The sequence below is a fragment of the Gossypium raimondii genome, chromosome 2, assembly GCF_025698545.1.
Source record: "Gossypium raimondii isolate GPD5lz chromosome 2, ASM2569854v1, whole genome shotgun sequence".
Lineage (NCBI taxonomy): Eukaryota > Viridiplantae > Streptophyta > Magnoliopsida > Malvales > Malvaceae > Gossypium > Gossypium raimondii.
In genome coordinates, this window is record NC_068566.1 from 33,927,103 (window position 1) to 33,944,221 (window position 17,119).

The 17,119-nt window shown below is 35.2% G+C and overlaps 1 protein-coding gene across 3 annotated transcripts; it reads right to left on the bottom strand.

Moving 5' to 3' along the window:
- Positions 1-46: 46 nt before the first annotated feature.
- Positions 47-5,667, bottom strand: LOC105788474 (squamosa promoter-binding-like protein 6). 3 transcript variants are annotated; one of them, XM_052627331.1, is made up of 5 exons: positions 5,586-5,667; positions 3,964-4,884; positions 3,325-3,461; positions 456-1,243; positions 47-317 (listed from the first exon to the last, which is right to left on the bottom strand). In XM_052627331.1, exons 2-4 carry the CDS (start codon positions 4,626-4,628, stop codon positions 468-470), a joined length of 1,578 nt encoding a protein of 525 aa, XP_052483291.1. In that variant the 5' UTR covers positions 4,629-4,884; positions 5,586-5,667; the 3' UTR covers positions 47-317; positions 456-467. The 3 variants fall into 3 exon arrangements, with proteins under 3 accessions (XP_052483291.1, XP_012470849.1, XP_052483292.1); XM_012615395.2 differs by lacking the exon at positions 5,586-5,667 and adding an exon at positions 5,187-5,347; XM_052627332.1 differs by lacking the exon at positions 5,586-5,667 and having other exon boundaries at positions 47-312; positions 3,964-5,131.
- Between the last annotated feature and the right edge of the window lie 11,452 nt (positions 5,668-17,119).

Consider the following 17,119-nt stretch of genomic DNA (forward strand, 5'->3'; position numbering starts at 1 on the left):
GAGTGTCGAATATTAAACTTGATTTGATGAACGTTGCAAACAGAAATGTTGATAATTTTGTTCATCAAAACATTTTTAATTCGAGAAATGTTGATAATTTTGTTCATCAAAACATTTTTAATTCGAGAAACATAATCAAACAATTTTTTTTTTCGATTACAAAATAACTTGTAAAAGTCTAGGTGAAACTTAACCGAGGGGTGGGGTGGGGAATCCTGTTAGCAGCTGCTGAACTTTCTCATCATGCTTCCATCTATGTTACTCCGACTATTTGGACATCTCGAGAACTGTGCAGCTTTCAGCAACATTGAACTTGTCTTCCATTGCAAGTCCAATCATTTAGTTCCAGGCCAGCAAATTCAGAGAATGGAAGAATGTTAGATAAACAAAACACTTGGTTCAAATGTCAAAGATATATGATCATAATGTCATTCAACTCGAGCATCTTTACTTACCTTAATCTGTACTTAAATGATTCGGAGGCAGGTCTCATTTTCATTGTCTTCTTGCATAGATTGTCTTTGATGTTCCACTCGCTGAAGCTGCGATGAAAGCTGAAGCAAGTTGATCGTTGGTCCATCTTTGCATGATAGTCCATCAGTGATATTGAAGTTGGCAGCTTCACTACTATCAGATATCAGTATAGCACCCATGTTACTGCCTTCGGTTGAATTGATCCCTGATGAAGAGATCGTATTCAACACTCTGTCGAGCTTTTCCGAGACTTGAGTCATGTGATGGTTATGGTAGCCTGGAATAACCAGGGAACGGGCCATGGGAATTCCTGATGAGTGGCTTGAAGAGCTGTGTGATTGAGATGACAGAAGAGAGAGAGCACAAACAGAATCCGAAATCCCAGATAATCCCTGAATGCTCAATGCTGCATCGAAAACATTGATGTCTTCACTTGCTGACGAGGAGGTGCCTTGGAACAAAGGCCGTGATCCGGAATAAGTCCCATCAAAACCATGAGGATATCGTGCATTGTTCTCACCTAAAATGCCTCCAGTGACTGCACTAGGTCCATTATGGAAATAGGGAAAATGTTTCTCAAAATGCCCCCCGTTCTTGACAGGTATGGCAGAAAGAGGGCTAAAATCCGTCCCATCTTCAACTTTTATCCGTTTGCCCCATTCGTTTGTTACATATTTCTCAGGATGCAAAAGGCCACTAGTTCGAACATTTTGGCAAATAAAGGATGTATTTGTCAGCATAGTCCCTTGAAATCTGCCACCAGCGAAGCCTGCGCAATGTTGGGAGCATTTACGAGATGTAAAACATAAAAGTCACGGATATTTATGAATATTACTAAAGTAAACTTAGTTGCTTTTTTTAAACTTTTGGCGCCTCTGACTTCTTGTCTTACCTGCAAGGCAACCATTACTTTTGATTTTTCATTTTTCGTGTTCACCTATGTCTAACACATATTTGGACATGATTGTGGTGATATAACCCTCCAAATACATGGAAAATTTTAGAAAAGTTGAACATATAGGTGTAGGACACATGCAAATTTGACACTCACAGCGCTGTAGGGAGGGTGGTAGGCTGAGGTCCCGCCTCCCATCTTCTTCATATTTTCTTCAATTTTTGTTTTTTATAATTTAGTATTTTTATACTTTAGAAAAGGTAAAAAAAAAAAAAAATTTTGATCCCCCCAAAAATTATAATTATAATTATAATTTGATTTCTTTTCTTTTTATCTCAACCAGCCCAATTTAAAATTCTTGACTTCGTTCCAAGACACTCTAACCTGAGTCCGAGTATCATAGACTACATGAATACTGCTTAGTGTTTTAAAGTGATATGTCTAGCTAATATGGCTAATCTCTAAACTACCAGTAAAAGTAAACTCTAGAACCATAAATTCTGACAAGCTACGAAAGGTAATGTCAAGCAATCTCAGACCATTAAAACTGTCAAATGTCAATACATGTTAATCATCATATGGCTTGTACAAAAGGAATCGGTGAAACAGAATTAGAATGAAGCTTATAAAGCTAAAGCACAACTTCTTTGCATCTTTATGCACCTCTGTATTATCATGAAACAGAAGGTCAACGCAGCTACCATGTCATCACATATATCATCCCCCTAGTAACTGACTATGTATTCGGACTAGGACGTGGGTATCGGAGACATGTATGTGTTTAATAGGAATATGTTCTATATTTTTCTAAGACTTTATTTGGAGGGTCCTTGGACGGCCATGTCTCCAGAAATGTGTCAGACACAGATGACAAACAAGGGTACTTCAAGTAAAATGAAGAGTCGGAACAACATAGGCTGTGGAAATGTGCCAATCTAGTTGCAAATTATTCAAGCTAACATTTGAGTCTGCGCATGCATGATTGAACTCAAGCTTGACCCTGAGCTTGAGTTTGAATGGATTCACATTGCAAGATCTGAGCTGAACTTAAGCTTTGAAAATCTTTCAAAGTGATCTTAATCCTCAGGTGATTAGCTTGTTCAGACTTGAAACAAACATGAATCTCAAAGGTTCCTAGCAGTTGTCCATCCTCCTAGTTTAAAGTTTGGAATAAAAGAAAAAGTTACCGAGAACTGGGTGAAAATGTATGGTGTCTCCTTAATAATTCAATGAAAAACCACTCAGATATTGAGCATACATCTCTCAAAAGGCACTAAGAGGCAACATCTCAAGATACTATGGCATGGACTCACAACCTGAATTGAGAAACCTTAAGCAATGGTCCCTTGTAGATGAGTTAAGCATACACCCAAGTTGAATATAATTTACTGATAATGCTGGAATGAAGCTCTGAAGGCTCACATATGCCTTCTAAATCCAGTAAGCATGCAAATTTGCAGGTTGATATAGGGGTTTGAGACAAGAAATGGATGTTCATACATATCAGTTTATATGGAAAGTGAAGGCTTCATTTCACTTTAACTTTTCCTTGCATGGAAATACAGGAAATGAATATTTGAAGATATACACACATCAATAAAAGAGGAATCCAATTTAGAGAATGTTAATGCGATCATAAATGGTAATGTCAACAAACTCAATGTTTACTATACAAAGAAGTCAAAACATTTAAATATTTCAAGTGTTTTTGAACTAAAGTATGAATCAAGAAATAAAAGCAATTGATGTTTTATATTTAGGAAACAAGATAAGCAAATCATTGTATTTTTGGAAAAGCTTTCTACCAATTCAAGTAATCTATTGCCATTTAGCTTAGCAAACAAAACTTATATTTTCATGTTAATATTCTGCCAAGGAAGTAAAAAAATTGCAGGTCACATATCGACACGTTATTATATGAATGACTGAAATCAGGTATGATATGGGTTTATTACCATTATATGGCTGAAGTAACCTTCCGGTTCTCCCGTATCGAATACCAACTTGAGGCTTTCTCCGCCGCTCATTGTGGCCAGCTAGGCGTTTACGGCAACTGCGCTTTCCATCATCAAATTCAGCCAGCAAATGAAACCTGGATGGTGAAACACACTAAGACATATTATAGCAGGAATGAGGCTCAAGTATGGTAATTGAGCCAAGTTCTACGATGACAAAAATGACTTTCACCCATTTATTGACACTCAAAATCAGGCAACCTTTCAAAATGGTAGATTTTATCTTTTCCCTGAAAAACAACAGGACCTGATAATTAAGATGAATCAACAATGTAAATAGGTTTATGCCAGCAATCCATCCGCAGAGGTTACAGCCTTGAAAGTGAAAAGGTTCATTATACAACCCTCAAAAACAAGATTTGCAACATGAAACGAAAAACCTGGAAAACAATCCAATCTTAGTTAACTATATGAAAGATGGAACAAGACAACCGGAACACTTCCAAGGTCCCAGATAAACTTTTCTACTAATGAGAAAACACAGGAAAAGCTGAAAAGGGATAAAAAGAAAACTGTGAACATTACCATAATTTACACAAATATAAAGACTGCAAAAGGGCTTCTACAAGCAAAACTGACCTGCTGCATTGTTGACAAAACCTTTGTTCAATTCCATTAACAATAACTTTTTCAGTTTTTGAGTGAGCCTCGCAAACTTTGTGCCTCTTGTGGTAATCTTTTGAGGAAGTGAGATCCTTATTACACCCATAAACTTGGCAATATGCAGTATGAGAATTTGCTCCGGCCGCTCGAACTCTCTTTGGGGGTGTAGATGACTCACATGATGATAAAATGGGGGCTCCTATAGATAAACTAGAACTTTGGCCATCTATATAATCAGGAAATCTTCCCAGCTTCAAATCTATCAGCAAAGAATCCCGACTATTCGAGTCTACAACAGAACTTGAAAGCATAGAACTAGACTCATCGTCCACGGAAAAGGTATTCAGGGTAGCCAATATTGGATTTTCAGTTCTAGCCTCACTAACTTTGCTACTTAAAACATCCCCAATTGAACCATTAGTTAACTGTTTCCCTATCAATTCTCCATACCCCAACTCTCCAAAACCATGGCTTTCAATTGTTTGTTGTCCAGAGACTATCATATTGTTACTAAAACTATATGGACCTTTGAACTCCAAATTCATAAAGGCATTTCTGTTTCTTACAAAAGAATCAGAAGCTGAATTTGCTGCATCAGATTCAGATCCATTCTCCCCAGAAACATAACTCCAGGACTCCATTACATGCAATGGAATCACCAAATACAAATAAAACAAAGTTCAATTCAAGGAAAAATTAAACACAAAACGACCTATCTTCCTTAATCCTTTTCACTATAACATGCAGATCTCCAAAAATTCACCTGAGTCTCAAAAGTAACTCTTTAGGGGCCCCTTAAACCTTATCCAGATTAAGACAAGCAAAGAAACCCAACAAATTCTCTTCTTTGAAGCACCGAATTTATGGGAAGTTCAAGTCTTTTCACAGCCAAAAGCACTTCACGAACAAACAAAAAAACCAGTGCAGAACATCAAAAACCCAAAACAATAAACAGCTCTAGCAATTACTTGATAACCCAACATGGATTCAATCAAGTAAAAAGCTGAGAGAACAAAAGAAGTAATGCTAAATGTAAGAGTTAAAAAAAAAGTATCAGTTAATGAAAATAACTTAAAAAAACAACACTTGAAGAAGAAAAAGCTCAATGATTAAGAGTAAAAAGTTTCTCAATGATTATGAGAGAGAAAGGAGAAAAAAGGGAAAGGAAGAAAAAGAGAGATAAAGAAGTGTGTACTTACCAGAAAAGAGTGAAGCAATGGTACAATAAAATGGTTTGACATGGAGAGAGAGAGACACACACACAACACAATAAACTCAGTGAAAACGATATGCTGATGTCCCATACTCCATGGAAGAAGCGACAGAGAGAGCTTTGGGTGTTGTTATTTTCAGAGACCACAAAATATCATGTTTTTTTTTTCTTTGAAAAAACTACTCTCAAAGCTTTCCAAATTTTTTCCGGTAAAAAAAAAAAATTCCAAAATTCAACCATTTGTATAACATGCGTTGGAAATGGTTTTTTTCCCGGAAAATATAAAAAAATATTTTCCGAAATAATATGATTTGGGGTTGAATTTGATACATTTATCGTGTTTGAAACAAACAAAACATATGAAATATATCAACAATCGACATACCAATTTGAAATATTTGGCGATGTGGGTTTTACCATATCGTCATGGCGACTGACTACATAACGAGTTGGGAATGGGTGCCCAATTAACATTAGCCGCCATCCAGTCCATAAGTACCGTCCCACTCATTCACCTTATAAATAGAACATTTACAATCAATGTCATTTACATTTTATTATATTTTTAAAAACATTTATAATTTAAATTATTTTTTACCAAATAACTAATGGCTAGTTTTCGACACATTGTAATATTAATTTTCTTTCTTTTAAGCAAAACTACCTTGAAACAAATTTAATAACTCTTGTAGCAAATAGATTTATTTTTCAAACTATTAACTCCTTGTTATCAATTGCTGTTTTTCTTTCTGCCCACAACTTTCATTTTTTTTCACTTTGAAGTAATTTATTCTCAAAAAATTGGGGTTTTTAAAACCCTAGAAGGTTTGAGATTTTTTTATCTTTAGTCATGTTGGATATTAGGGGAGTAGAGATTCTCTATTGCTTAGGAAGCCTAAATCAGTAACTGCCTACCTAAGAAGCAGGGAATCTCTACTACACTTGCACCAACATGGCTTCTTTTATGTTTGGACAATATTACCTTTCAAGTAGAATCTGCAGCTTCGTATGATGTTGGTTTCCTTGTTCTATGTTCATTATAATTTCAGATGCAACCATTGTAAAAGTTTGTGTCAGTGTGTTTACTACTAAAAGCTTTTGGTTATTTTTGTGAATTATTTAACATCTTTTTTGTGTTTTTGCTCTTCTTTTGCAGGGTTTAGCAATCTCTCAATCACATGTTAAAGTTTATTCTATAAGACTCAGTTTTTTAAAATAAAATTAATATATGTTTATTTATTAAAGTAAATATTTTTATTTTTTATATATCTTAAAAGGTACCAACAAAATTAAACATTTATACATATATAATATTTTAAAGAAAAATAATTTTAATATTTTAAACTTTATATAATTTAGAAAATCATCTACAATGAATTAGGACACATGGTTGTCTAGATTTTCATTGAGTTTGGATAACCATATGTCCATATTCATTACGAGCTTTAACTTTTAAATGGTTTTTTATTAATTTTAATTTTTAAATTTTTGAATTTTATTTAATATTTTATAAATTTTAATAATGTTTTTATATATTTATAATTTTTAAAATATTTTTGATTTTTAAAAATAAGCTTTGAAATGATTGAACCCATTCCAATAAAAAACATTTCTTTTAATTTATTAAAAAAATTGATTTTTTTATTTTTTGCTGATGTGGCAATTAATGTCAACTGTCGTTGACATGGAGTGCCACGTTAGCGCCGTTAACGGTCATATCGACGCTGTAATGGTTAAAGATGGAAAACGTTGGTCAAAGGATTTAATTGATGCAATTTGAGAGATTGAGGGCTTAATTGAGTATATTTTTTCGTGGAGGGGTTTAATTGATTTTTTTTGCGAAAGTTCAGAGTCTTATATATCATTTTAGCCTATTTTATATTTGTGAAAATAATGTTATTCTAAAGATCATAAAATTATTATTTATGAAATATTCTTGTTAGATATATATTTGAATTTCTAAAGATGATGTGTTTATTTAGTAAAAATATTTATTTGTCCATTAAAGTTAGTAACATTTATTTATGATAGTATATTGTAATTAGAGGAGAATTACAATATACTTGGACTGTTTGCTTATATAAATTCATAAATTAAATTTAATAGTTAAACATTTATGTATTGTTTTGTTTTTATATATTATTTTACAGTTATTTCTTTTCATTCGCAAGCCTATTTGTTGCTTTTTTTAATGGTTAGAGCTTCTCTGAATGGAGTAAGTTAAGTTCCATTTAGGTGTTTTGGATCTTGACTTGACACTATTAGGAGATAAACCTATTTTTATTATTGAGTTAAACAATGAGGAAGAGACTTTGTATCATAAGCAATGAGAATGATCAAACAGATTGAACTTTATGTTTTTAACATGACTATTTTCAATAATGTTAAGACCACGATTCAACAAATTAAAAGTAAGAAATAATATATTATGTTTGTAGAAATGTTTTTAATGACACATCTCACTATCATGAAGTTTGATGGGTCGAGGGGAATGTAAGAACATATCATCAAGATGACCAATATTGCAACAAGACTAAACACCTTGGAGATGATGGTGGAAGACTCTTTTTTAGTCAGGTTTATTTTAAACTAACCACCTCCAAATTATAGGCTATTTCAAATTAACTGTAACATTGTTAAAGATTAGCAAGATGTTAATGAATTGGCTAGTAAGCTAGTTTAGGAGAAAAAAAGATTAGAAAGTTAAGGAAGTCATTCCATCAACTTTGTAAGTCACTGAGATATTAAGGTAAAAACCAACAAGTTTAAGAGGAAGAAAAATACGCTTATCAATGTCTCTAAATGTGAGAAAATAAAACAAATGATAGATAAGTGTCACTTTTGTAAGAAAATAAGACATTATAAAAGATTGCTAAAAACACAAAGTTTGGTTAAAAAGAAAGTTATTTTATACTTTTATATGTTTCAAATCAAGCTTAATTGAAGTTGCTAATAATATTTAGTTGTTTGACTTAGACACTACTACTACTATTACTACTAATGTATCCAACATGAAACACATATTCCTTTCAATCTAAACCACAAATCCAAATGAAGATATCTTATATATGGATAACTAAATAAAGGCTTTAATTGAAAGCATAAGGACTTATATCTTAGTCTTAGATACTATTTATATCTTAATCTTGGACCTTCAGTTTCTAAGAACTTTATTGATATTAAAAAAACTTAATGTTTTGGGGTTTAATGTTAAGTTTGGACATGGTTGTTTTGATTTATTTAAAAATGACACTATTAGAGGTTTTAGAAATGTTATTGATGATTTATATAAATTAAAACTTGATTTATATTTTGATGAATCTTTACTTGTTTATCATAACTGTTGACACCATTTTTTGGATGAAAAACGGGGTCGACTTGGGTTTTGGAAAATGAAAACGAAAATGGGAGTCGCCACCGATCCTTTTTGATGAGGTGTGATCGGACTACATCGAAAAGTGGTTGTTTTTAATAAACGATTTGATTTTATTAAAACAACAAGTTTGGTCCACGAAATTCAAAAAAACGGGTTCGGGAGTCGGTTACGCACGAGGAAGGATTAGCACCCTCGATACGCCCAAAATTGGTACCTAGTTGATTACTTAATGTCTTAGTGTCGAAAAACTGAAAACTTTAAAGAAATTTAAAATATGATCCTTAAAAAAACTCGAATGGCATGGATTAAAATTCAAGAGGATATTTGGCAATTTGGTTAAACGAGAAAAATCGACACCCAGCACCTTAGGGCATGTTTTCTCAAATTTCCAAACGCAAAACATTGTCTTATTTTAAAATTTTTAAAAGGATATTAAGCCATTTGGTTGAACGAGAAAAATCGACACCCAGCACCTTAGGGCATGTTTTCTCGAATTTCCAAACGCAAAACATTGCCTTATTTTAAAATTTTAAAAAGGATATTTAGCTATTTAGTTGAATGAGAAAAATCGACACCCAGCACCTTAGGGCACGTTTCCTCGAAATTCCAAATGCTAAATATTGCCTTATTTAGAAAAATTTTCTTTTTTGAAGTATGATGTTAATATGCATAATGAAATAATAAATACGATAATGTGAACAAAAATAATATGAGCAAAAACGAATAAATAAAATAAATCAATCATGCATATACCATAGCAAATAAATAAATAAATAAACTAAAGCATAAAAAGGACATATAAATAAATACATAAATGAACATAAAAATAAAGGAAAATATGTATGTACATATAAGGGAAATATATACGTATGTATATTCATAAAATTATGGAAATATGAAAATGTATATATGAATTATAAGATATAAAAATATAAGTATTTACATATATATATATGTATATAGATTATAAAATGCAAATATATATATATATATATACTATATAAGTATGTATGTTATAAAACACGTGTACACACATAAATTTATAAAAATATGAAAAAATGTATATGTATGTTTTAAAATTATTAAAATAAAATAAAATATATATGAGTATATATACATATATTCATGAGGAAAAGAGTATATAGATATATGTATATAAATATGTATATATAAAAAGTATTTAATATATATATTAAATAAATTATATATGAAATATATATAAGCACTTATGTAATAATAATATAATATAATATAAGATGGCACATACATTTAAAATTACATAAGTAAATATAAATAGAAATATAATGATAGTAATAATAACATTAATATTAATAATAATAGTAAAGATGATAATATAATAAAAAATAAAAAAATAGTAATAATAATGTCAACTTTATTAATTTTAATAAGAAGATAACCAAAATAATAAAAAAGGGCTAAATTGGATTAAAAATGAAAAATATGGGGCGAATTCGAAAAATAAAGAAACAAAAAGGATTAAATCCAGACGCGCAAAAGGAGGGGGACCAAAAGGGAAATATTCCCACGTTGACCAAGCGGCGTCGTTCTAACAAAGCCTGAGCAGACGGTCTATGGACCAAATCGCAAGAAAGATGAAAATTTAGAGCAAAATTAAAACAAATAATAAAAGGGAATAGGGCCCAATTGTAAACGGCCTCAAAAGCGGAAGGATTGAGGACGAAAATAACCCCTCTGGTCCAAAAACACGCGGATCCCAGGCGGTATGGGTTGGGTCGATTTGAACCAAGTCAAAACGACGTCGTTCCGGGGCTTAAGAATGCCGGCCAAAACGACGTCATTTTACCAGGGTATAAAAGGCACTCTTTTGAGAAAAAAAAATCATTTGGGCATTGAAAAGAAAAAAAAACAGAAGAAAGAAAAAAATATTCTCTCTGGACTAGGTCCAGATTCCGGCCTAGGCCTGCCGCTCCGGCGTCGCACCGGCGTCGCGCCGGCCACCGCGTGGAAATTCAGAAGAGGTAAAAATTTAATTTTTTTTAATTTTTTGTGAATATAAACTATTTATATATATGTAATATGTATAAAAATAGAATGAACATGTATTAATAGATGGGAAATGCGAAAATGAAAAAAGGTCACCTTTTTTTTGCTTTTTTCTACGAAAATGTTACAAAAGAAGAGAAAAATAAAGAAAATAATAGCCCCTTTTTTACAATGGTTTTAGATGGCTCTTATAGCCATTTACAACTCTATTTTTTTAAATTTATTATCTTGTCATTTCTTCTGCAGTGCAAGTGGACGGGGTGGTTGGTGTCGAGAGCGGGTGGCGTCGGTGGTCATGAGCGAGCTAGGCGGCGATGGCGAAGACCAAGGCTTAGGGTTTCCTGTTTCTTTTTTTTTTGTGTTGGGCCATTTGGGCTGTTTAGGTTTTGTTTAGGATTGGGTTTGGGTTGAGTTTAATTTCGGGCCTGTAATTGGGTTTGGGTAGGTTTAATTGGTTTGGGTTTGTTTAAGTGTACTGGGCTGATTTTGGGTTAGGTCTAGGTGGGTATAGGGTTGGTTTTATTTGGACCATATTGGGCCCCGGGTAAATTTGGGCTTGTACAATAACAATATTGAAATTAAACATAATATCTTAAATGAAAAATTTGTTTATTTTTTGCATAAATGTTTAGGTCATGTATCTAAAGAAAAAAGACTATCTCATTAAAGAATGAGATTATACCTAATCTAGGTTTTACTAATATTCGTGTATATGTAGATTGCATTAAGGAAAGGAAACCAAACATACTCGTAAAGTCACCACAATAAGTACCCAACTTCTTGAAATAATACACATTAGTTTATGTGGACCTTTTGATGTTCCATCTTTTAATGGAAAAGAAATAATTTATCAATTTTATTGATATTTTTCATGGTATTTTTTATATCTATTTGCTTAATTAAAGATCTCAATCCATAAATGTCCTTGAGGTATATATTAATGAAGTTGAAGGACAATTAGATGAAAAAGTGAAAATACTAAAATTAGATAAAGGTGGTGAATCTAATGGGAAATACACTAAATCAATACCAATACTAGAGGTTAGGAAAAAAGAATAAATTCTTTGACCCCAATGCTAGGATCTAGGATCTAGTGCCTTTAGTGTAGTGATTCCGTCTATATACTTGTAATTTTCGAACAATTTGGTTTAATAAAATCCATTAGTATCATTAATATCTTTTGTATATTGTCCTCAATAGTTTTTGTACATAAATAAAATTGAAAGAAAATATTAGCTTACTAATTATCTATCGTTTAAACTAATATTAAATGACATTACGTGGTCAGATTGTAATGTAGAAAGAAAACTTATATTAGTAGATTATCTAAACATGTCCTTAGTCTAATCAGAATTGAGCAAATCAATTGAAAGACTAATATGCCGCTTATCAAGTCTAGTTACGGAGATACCTTGTCTTGGGTATCGTAGCGAATGACTCCCAGAAGATAGAGACATAGATGTGACTGACTGAACTAATATTACATCAGTCAATCACATCGGTCAAAACCCAAGTAGAATAAATCCTAGATCTGTTTATGAATTTATTCATGTTGAAGAATATTTTTCTTATGTCGTATTAAGGGAAACACATGGGGTATTTATACATGTTCCTACTACTACTGTTACAGCTCACAAATAGGGCCCACTATTTTGTCTCGGTCTTAGGGCCGATGGCACTGACATTCCCTAGCTTATTGGATACGTGTCTGTGGAGCACGTAGTCCTTTCTAATCTTGGGACTGACACCTTCAGCGAGCCCCGTACCTGTTGGTCACGAGCGGGGGCCCCTTATAGGGCTCGTGATTCATTTTGTGGACATAGTTTACGACCATATTCCTGCAAGGTTTACGCGAGCTCTCCTTACGAGCTATCTTTGCGAGCACCCGACACCCTAGCGGGGTCCCTCGTGAACTCTCCCAGCGAGCTATCTTTGTGAACATCCAGCATCCTAGCAGGGTCCCCAACGAACTATCTTTATAGCGGACATTATTCTTCCAGGTCGAGTTTATCCTGGTCGGAGACCTGGACCCTATTGGGTCATTTGGGCTAGTGGACATAGAATCCTAACAATCTAGTCCCCTTTAGTGGGCTTAAGAGACGTTATAAAGTGGTAGGCCTTAGGTCTATTTTGAATGCAACTTGTTGGGTACGCCGTAAGTCGTGGTGCATAACAACTGCCTTGCCACGTGTGAACCCCGGTATTGGGTGTGCGCATCTAAACCTTTGGGTCGCATTTGGGTCGTTGGTTCATTTTTGGCCATCCAAACGGTTTAAGGAACTTTTCTTTAAAAGGGGATCTCTAGGGGGTTTAGGTTTCTTCACTATTTGGTATTTTCTGCAAGTTAGAATCGAGGTAATTCTCATGAATCTTTTCTGCTTCTTAGTTTCCATTTTTGTTTTCTTTTTTACTCAAATCATGGTGAAGATGAGAGGAGCCCACAACCACATCGTCTCGGTCCGTCCAGTTCCATTCATTGTAATTGAAAAGCCTTACGTTTGTACCACCACACCGAAAGAAATGAAACAGGCTCTGGCTGTACAGGGAATAAAGCTCCCCCACTTTGCCTATGAAATTTTCACCCCTTTGGGGTCACACTGGGTGTTTGAGGAAACGGAGGATATCTTCCTTTTTCTGCTGCATGTCTTAGAAGCAGGATTCCACCTCCTACTACATCCTTTCTTCTATAACCTCCTTAATGACTACCGCCTTGCTCCTGGCCAACTCTTTAATTTTTTTCTGGTGGCTAACCATGGCGTATTTTCTTGATAGCTACCAGCATTGTGAAGTGCTGATGCTCTTTGTCTTCTAGCATCTGTACTAGTTGAAGGGGAGTGATGTGGGCGAGTCAGTGGGGTTCTACTACTTTTCCCTCATCGGAAGGCGCGAATGATCATACGAAATCAGTGCAAGAACTTTTGGCTAAAACAGGGGAAGTACATTTAAGTCCGCAACATCCTTAGTGAGGGCTTTGGGTTCCTCACCATGTGGTCTTCCCCTAGTGAAGATATGCGTACCTTCTAGAGGATTCTTATCACTAATGAAGGTGATCTTGACTGCAAGAAACTTCTTCAGGTTCTACTTGGAGGATCTCAGCATGAACAGTTGGAGAGCTAGCGACAACTAAGAGGTCGCACAATCAGTTGGTGGACGACCAACGAGAAGTACTTAGCCTCATGATTCCCTTGATTAGTTGGGCATGATATTAACAGGGCGTTTGGAGGAGCCTGCGAACTTCTTCTACCATTATTGTGGGATGACGCTCTATCTCTTCGCTCTTCCTGAGTTCGAGTAAGATGAGAGGGCTAGAGGAGGTACTGACTTGTTAATTGCTTCTACTGATCATTGGGTTGTTGATGCTGCAGGAGGCAATCGGGGATGTGAGGATAATTCCAATGAGATTGACAACATCTTGTGCGAGCTTAATAAAGCTATGGATATTGATGCTTTGATAGGCAGTGGCTGTAAGAAGCATAAGACTTTTGCTAGGGCCATATGTATCAACCCTTCTAGCGAGGAGAAGGAGAGCGGTGCTCCACTAGAGCATTGTCGAAAAAAGAGAGCCGATCATGGTGGCTCTGTTGCTACAGTCACTACTTATCATTCTTTTCTTGTGGCGAGCTTGCCAACTGTTGCCTAGGCAAACTCACTGATTACCATCAATGAGGATACCCCATCCCCTTGCTCCTAAGAACTCTCCAGTAGCTCCTACTATTGAAAGAGTGCATGTTGAGGTTGGATATGACTTCTCTTTATCTCTACACCTCTTGCTGTCTGTAGTCAGTGCTCTCAGACTGAGACAGACGAAAGCCCATAATAAAGAACTCACGGACTCCAAGGCTGAGCTAAATAGGGTGCGTGAGATGTATCACAAGATGGGGGAGAAGAATGAGATAATAAATGAGAAATAGGGGGTTCTCATCGAGCGCTTTACAATCATGGAGATTAAGGTAGAGGACTGTGAGGCTGAGCTTTCTTCAGAGAGAGAGAGGCATATAACTGCAGAGGCGGAGTTGAAAAGGGTCACTTTGAGACATTCTACCGAGTTGGAAAGGATTATCAATGAGTGTAAAGAGCAAGTGGATAGCACCCTACGGAAGCAAGATGAGGTTTTGACAGCTTTTAGGCAACAAACATCCCAAAACATCCTAGGCTCCCTTTGGAAGTTTAAGGAGAATCTACTACTTCATGCCCAAGTTACTTGTGGTCCTTTTGATGTTCACAAGGTGGATTTTGATGCGCTCATTGATGCAGACATGAGTAGCTTCGTTTTTAATGTTTTCAGTCCTTCTGGGCCTACTTGGGACTCATTCGTCGCTATTTGGAAGGGTGAGCTTTATCTAGAGGAGGGGGAGGGCTCTGCCACTGCAGAAATGGCTCATTCTGTTATCGGTGATGATGTGAACTCAGATCCTCTTTCGGTAATTGGGGGTGTTACTATTGTTTCCTCAGTTGGCAAGTGTGTCGCTCTTGTTAACACTGACCAGGGTGTTGGGGGGTTGATGATTTAATCGAGCAAAGGTAATTTAATTTTTGTTTAGTGAACAAGTATTTGTTTTTATTTCCTATTGGTTTTCTTTCTATGTTTGCAAGCTTTGTATTATGTACTATGCTTTGAGAATAATGCGTTGGGAATGTAGATTTGTGAACTGTTCTCTACTTAAGAATTTTAAAATTCATAGCTGGGAATACGAATCTGAGAGCTATTTAGTACTTAAGGGTTTTGTCTCACAGCAGGGAGTATGAACCTGTGAGTTGTTCTATACTTAAAGTTTTAAAATTCATAGTTGGGAATATGAATCCGTGAGCTGTTTCATACTTAAGAGGTTTTAAAATTCTTCGCTTGCAAACCTTATTTCTATAGCTGGGAGTTTTACTCTCGCTAACTATTTTAGATGTTGCGGCTATTCGCTTGCAAACCTTGTTTTATAGTTGGGAGCTTTGCTCTCGCTAACTGTTTTAGAAGTTGCAACTATTCACTTGTGAACTTTGTTTTTACAGCTGGGAGCTTTGCTCTCATTAACTGTTTTAAAGGTTCCGGCTCTTCACTTGCGTACCTTGTTTTTACAACTGGGAGCTTTATTCTTGCTAACTGTTTTAGAGGTTGCGACTCTTTGCTTGTGAAATTTGTTTTATAGTTAGGAGATTTGCTCTCGCTAACTGTTTTAGAGGTTGTGGCTCTTCGCTTGTGAACATTATTTTTAAAACTTGGAGCTTTGCTCTCGCTAACTGTTTTAAAGGTTGTTGCTCTTCACCTGCGAACCTTTTTTTTATAGCTAGGAGCTTTGCTTTTGCTAACTGTTTTAGAGTTTGTGGCTCTTCGCCTGCAAACCTTATTTTTACAGCTGGGATCTTTGCTCTCGCTAACTATTTTAGAGGTTATGGCTCTTCACTTACGAACCTTATTTTTACAGTTAGGAGCTTTTCTCTTACTAACTATTTTAAAGGCTGCAGCCATTCGCCTGCGGACCTTGTTTTTACAACTGAGAGATTTTCTCTCGCTAACTGTTTTAAAGGCTGTGACTGTTCACCTATGAATCTTGTTTTTACAGCTGGGAGCTTTTCTCTTGCTAACTATTTTAGAGGTTGTGGCTCTTCGCCTGTGAACCTTATTTTTACAGTTAGAAGCTTTATTCTTGCTAACTGTTTTAGAGGTTGCGGCTCTTCACCTACGAACCTTGTTTTTACAGCTCAGAGCTTTGCTCTCACTATCTGTTTTAGAGGTTGCCACTCTTCACCTGTGAACCTTGTTTTTACAACTACGAACTTTGCTCTCGTTAACTGTTTTAGAGGTTACGGCTCTTCACCTACGAACCTTGTTTTCACCGACGATAGTTTTGTTGGAATGAAATTTTATTTATGGGATAGGAATTTGTACATAGTACTTTTTGAGGTGTCGGACATTCTAAGTTTGCAGTACCATCGTGCCTTCCATTCTTGCTAACCTATATGCTCCATAGCCTATTTTCTTTACCACTTTATATGATCCCTCCTAGTTAGGAGCCATTTTCCCGCGTTGGGAAGAAGGTAGGCTAGCTTCAGTGTTTATTAGCACAAGGTTGCCTACTTGAAACTATTTTCCTCTGACCTTGGAGTTACAGTAACGAGTTACTTGTTGGGCGCGAGCTGTATTTCTAATTTTAGCATTTTCTCTGAGCTCATCGATTAGGTTCAAGTTGAGTCTCAGGGCTTCATGGTTAGCTTATTCGTTAAAGTGTCGCTTTTTATGTGATCTTAAGCCTAGCTCCGTGGGGATTACGACTTCTGTGCCATAAACGAGTGAGAAGGTTGTTTCTCCTATTATAGTGTGGGGCGTGGTTTACAGTGCCCACAGGATTCTTGGCAACTCTTCCAACCAAACCCCTTTTAGTTCGCCCACCTTTTTCTTGAAAGCTGTTAGAATTTTCTTGTTTACAGTTTCCAGTTAGCCATTGGTTTGTGAGGTCTTTACTGAGCTTTGGGATAAGGATATCTGAAGGTCTATGTAAAAGTTATTGAATTTACCCTGAAACTGTGTA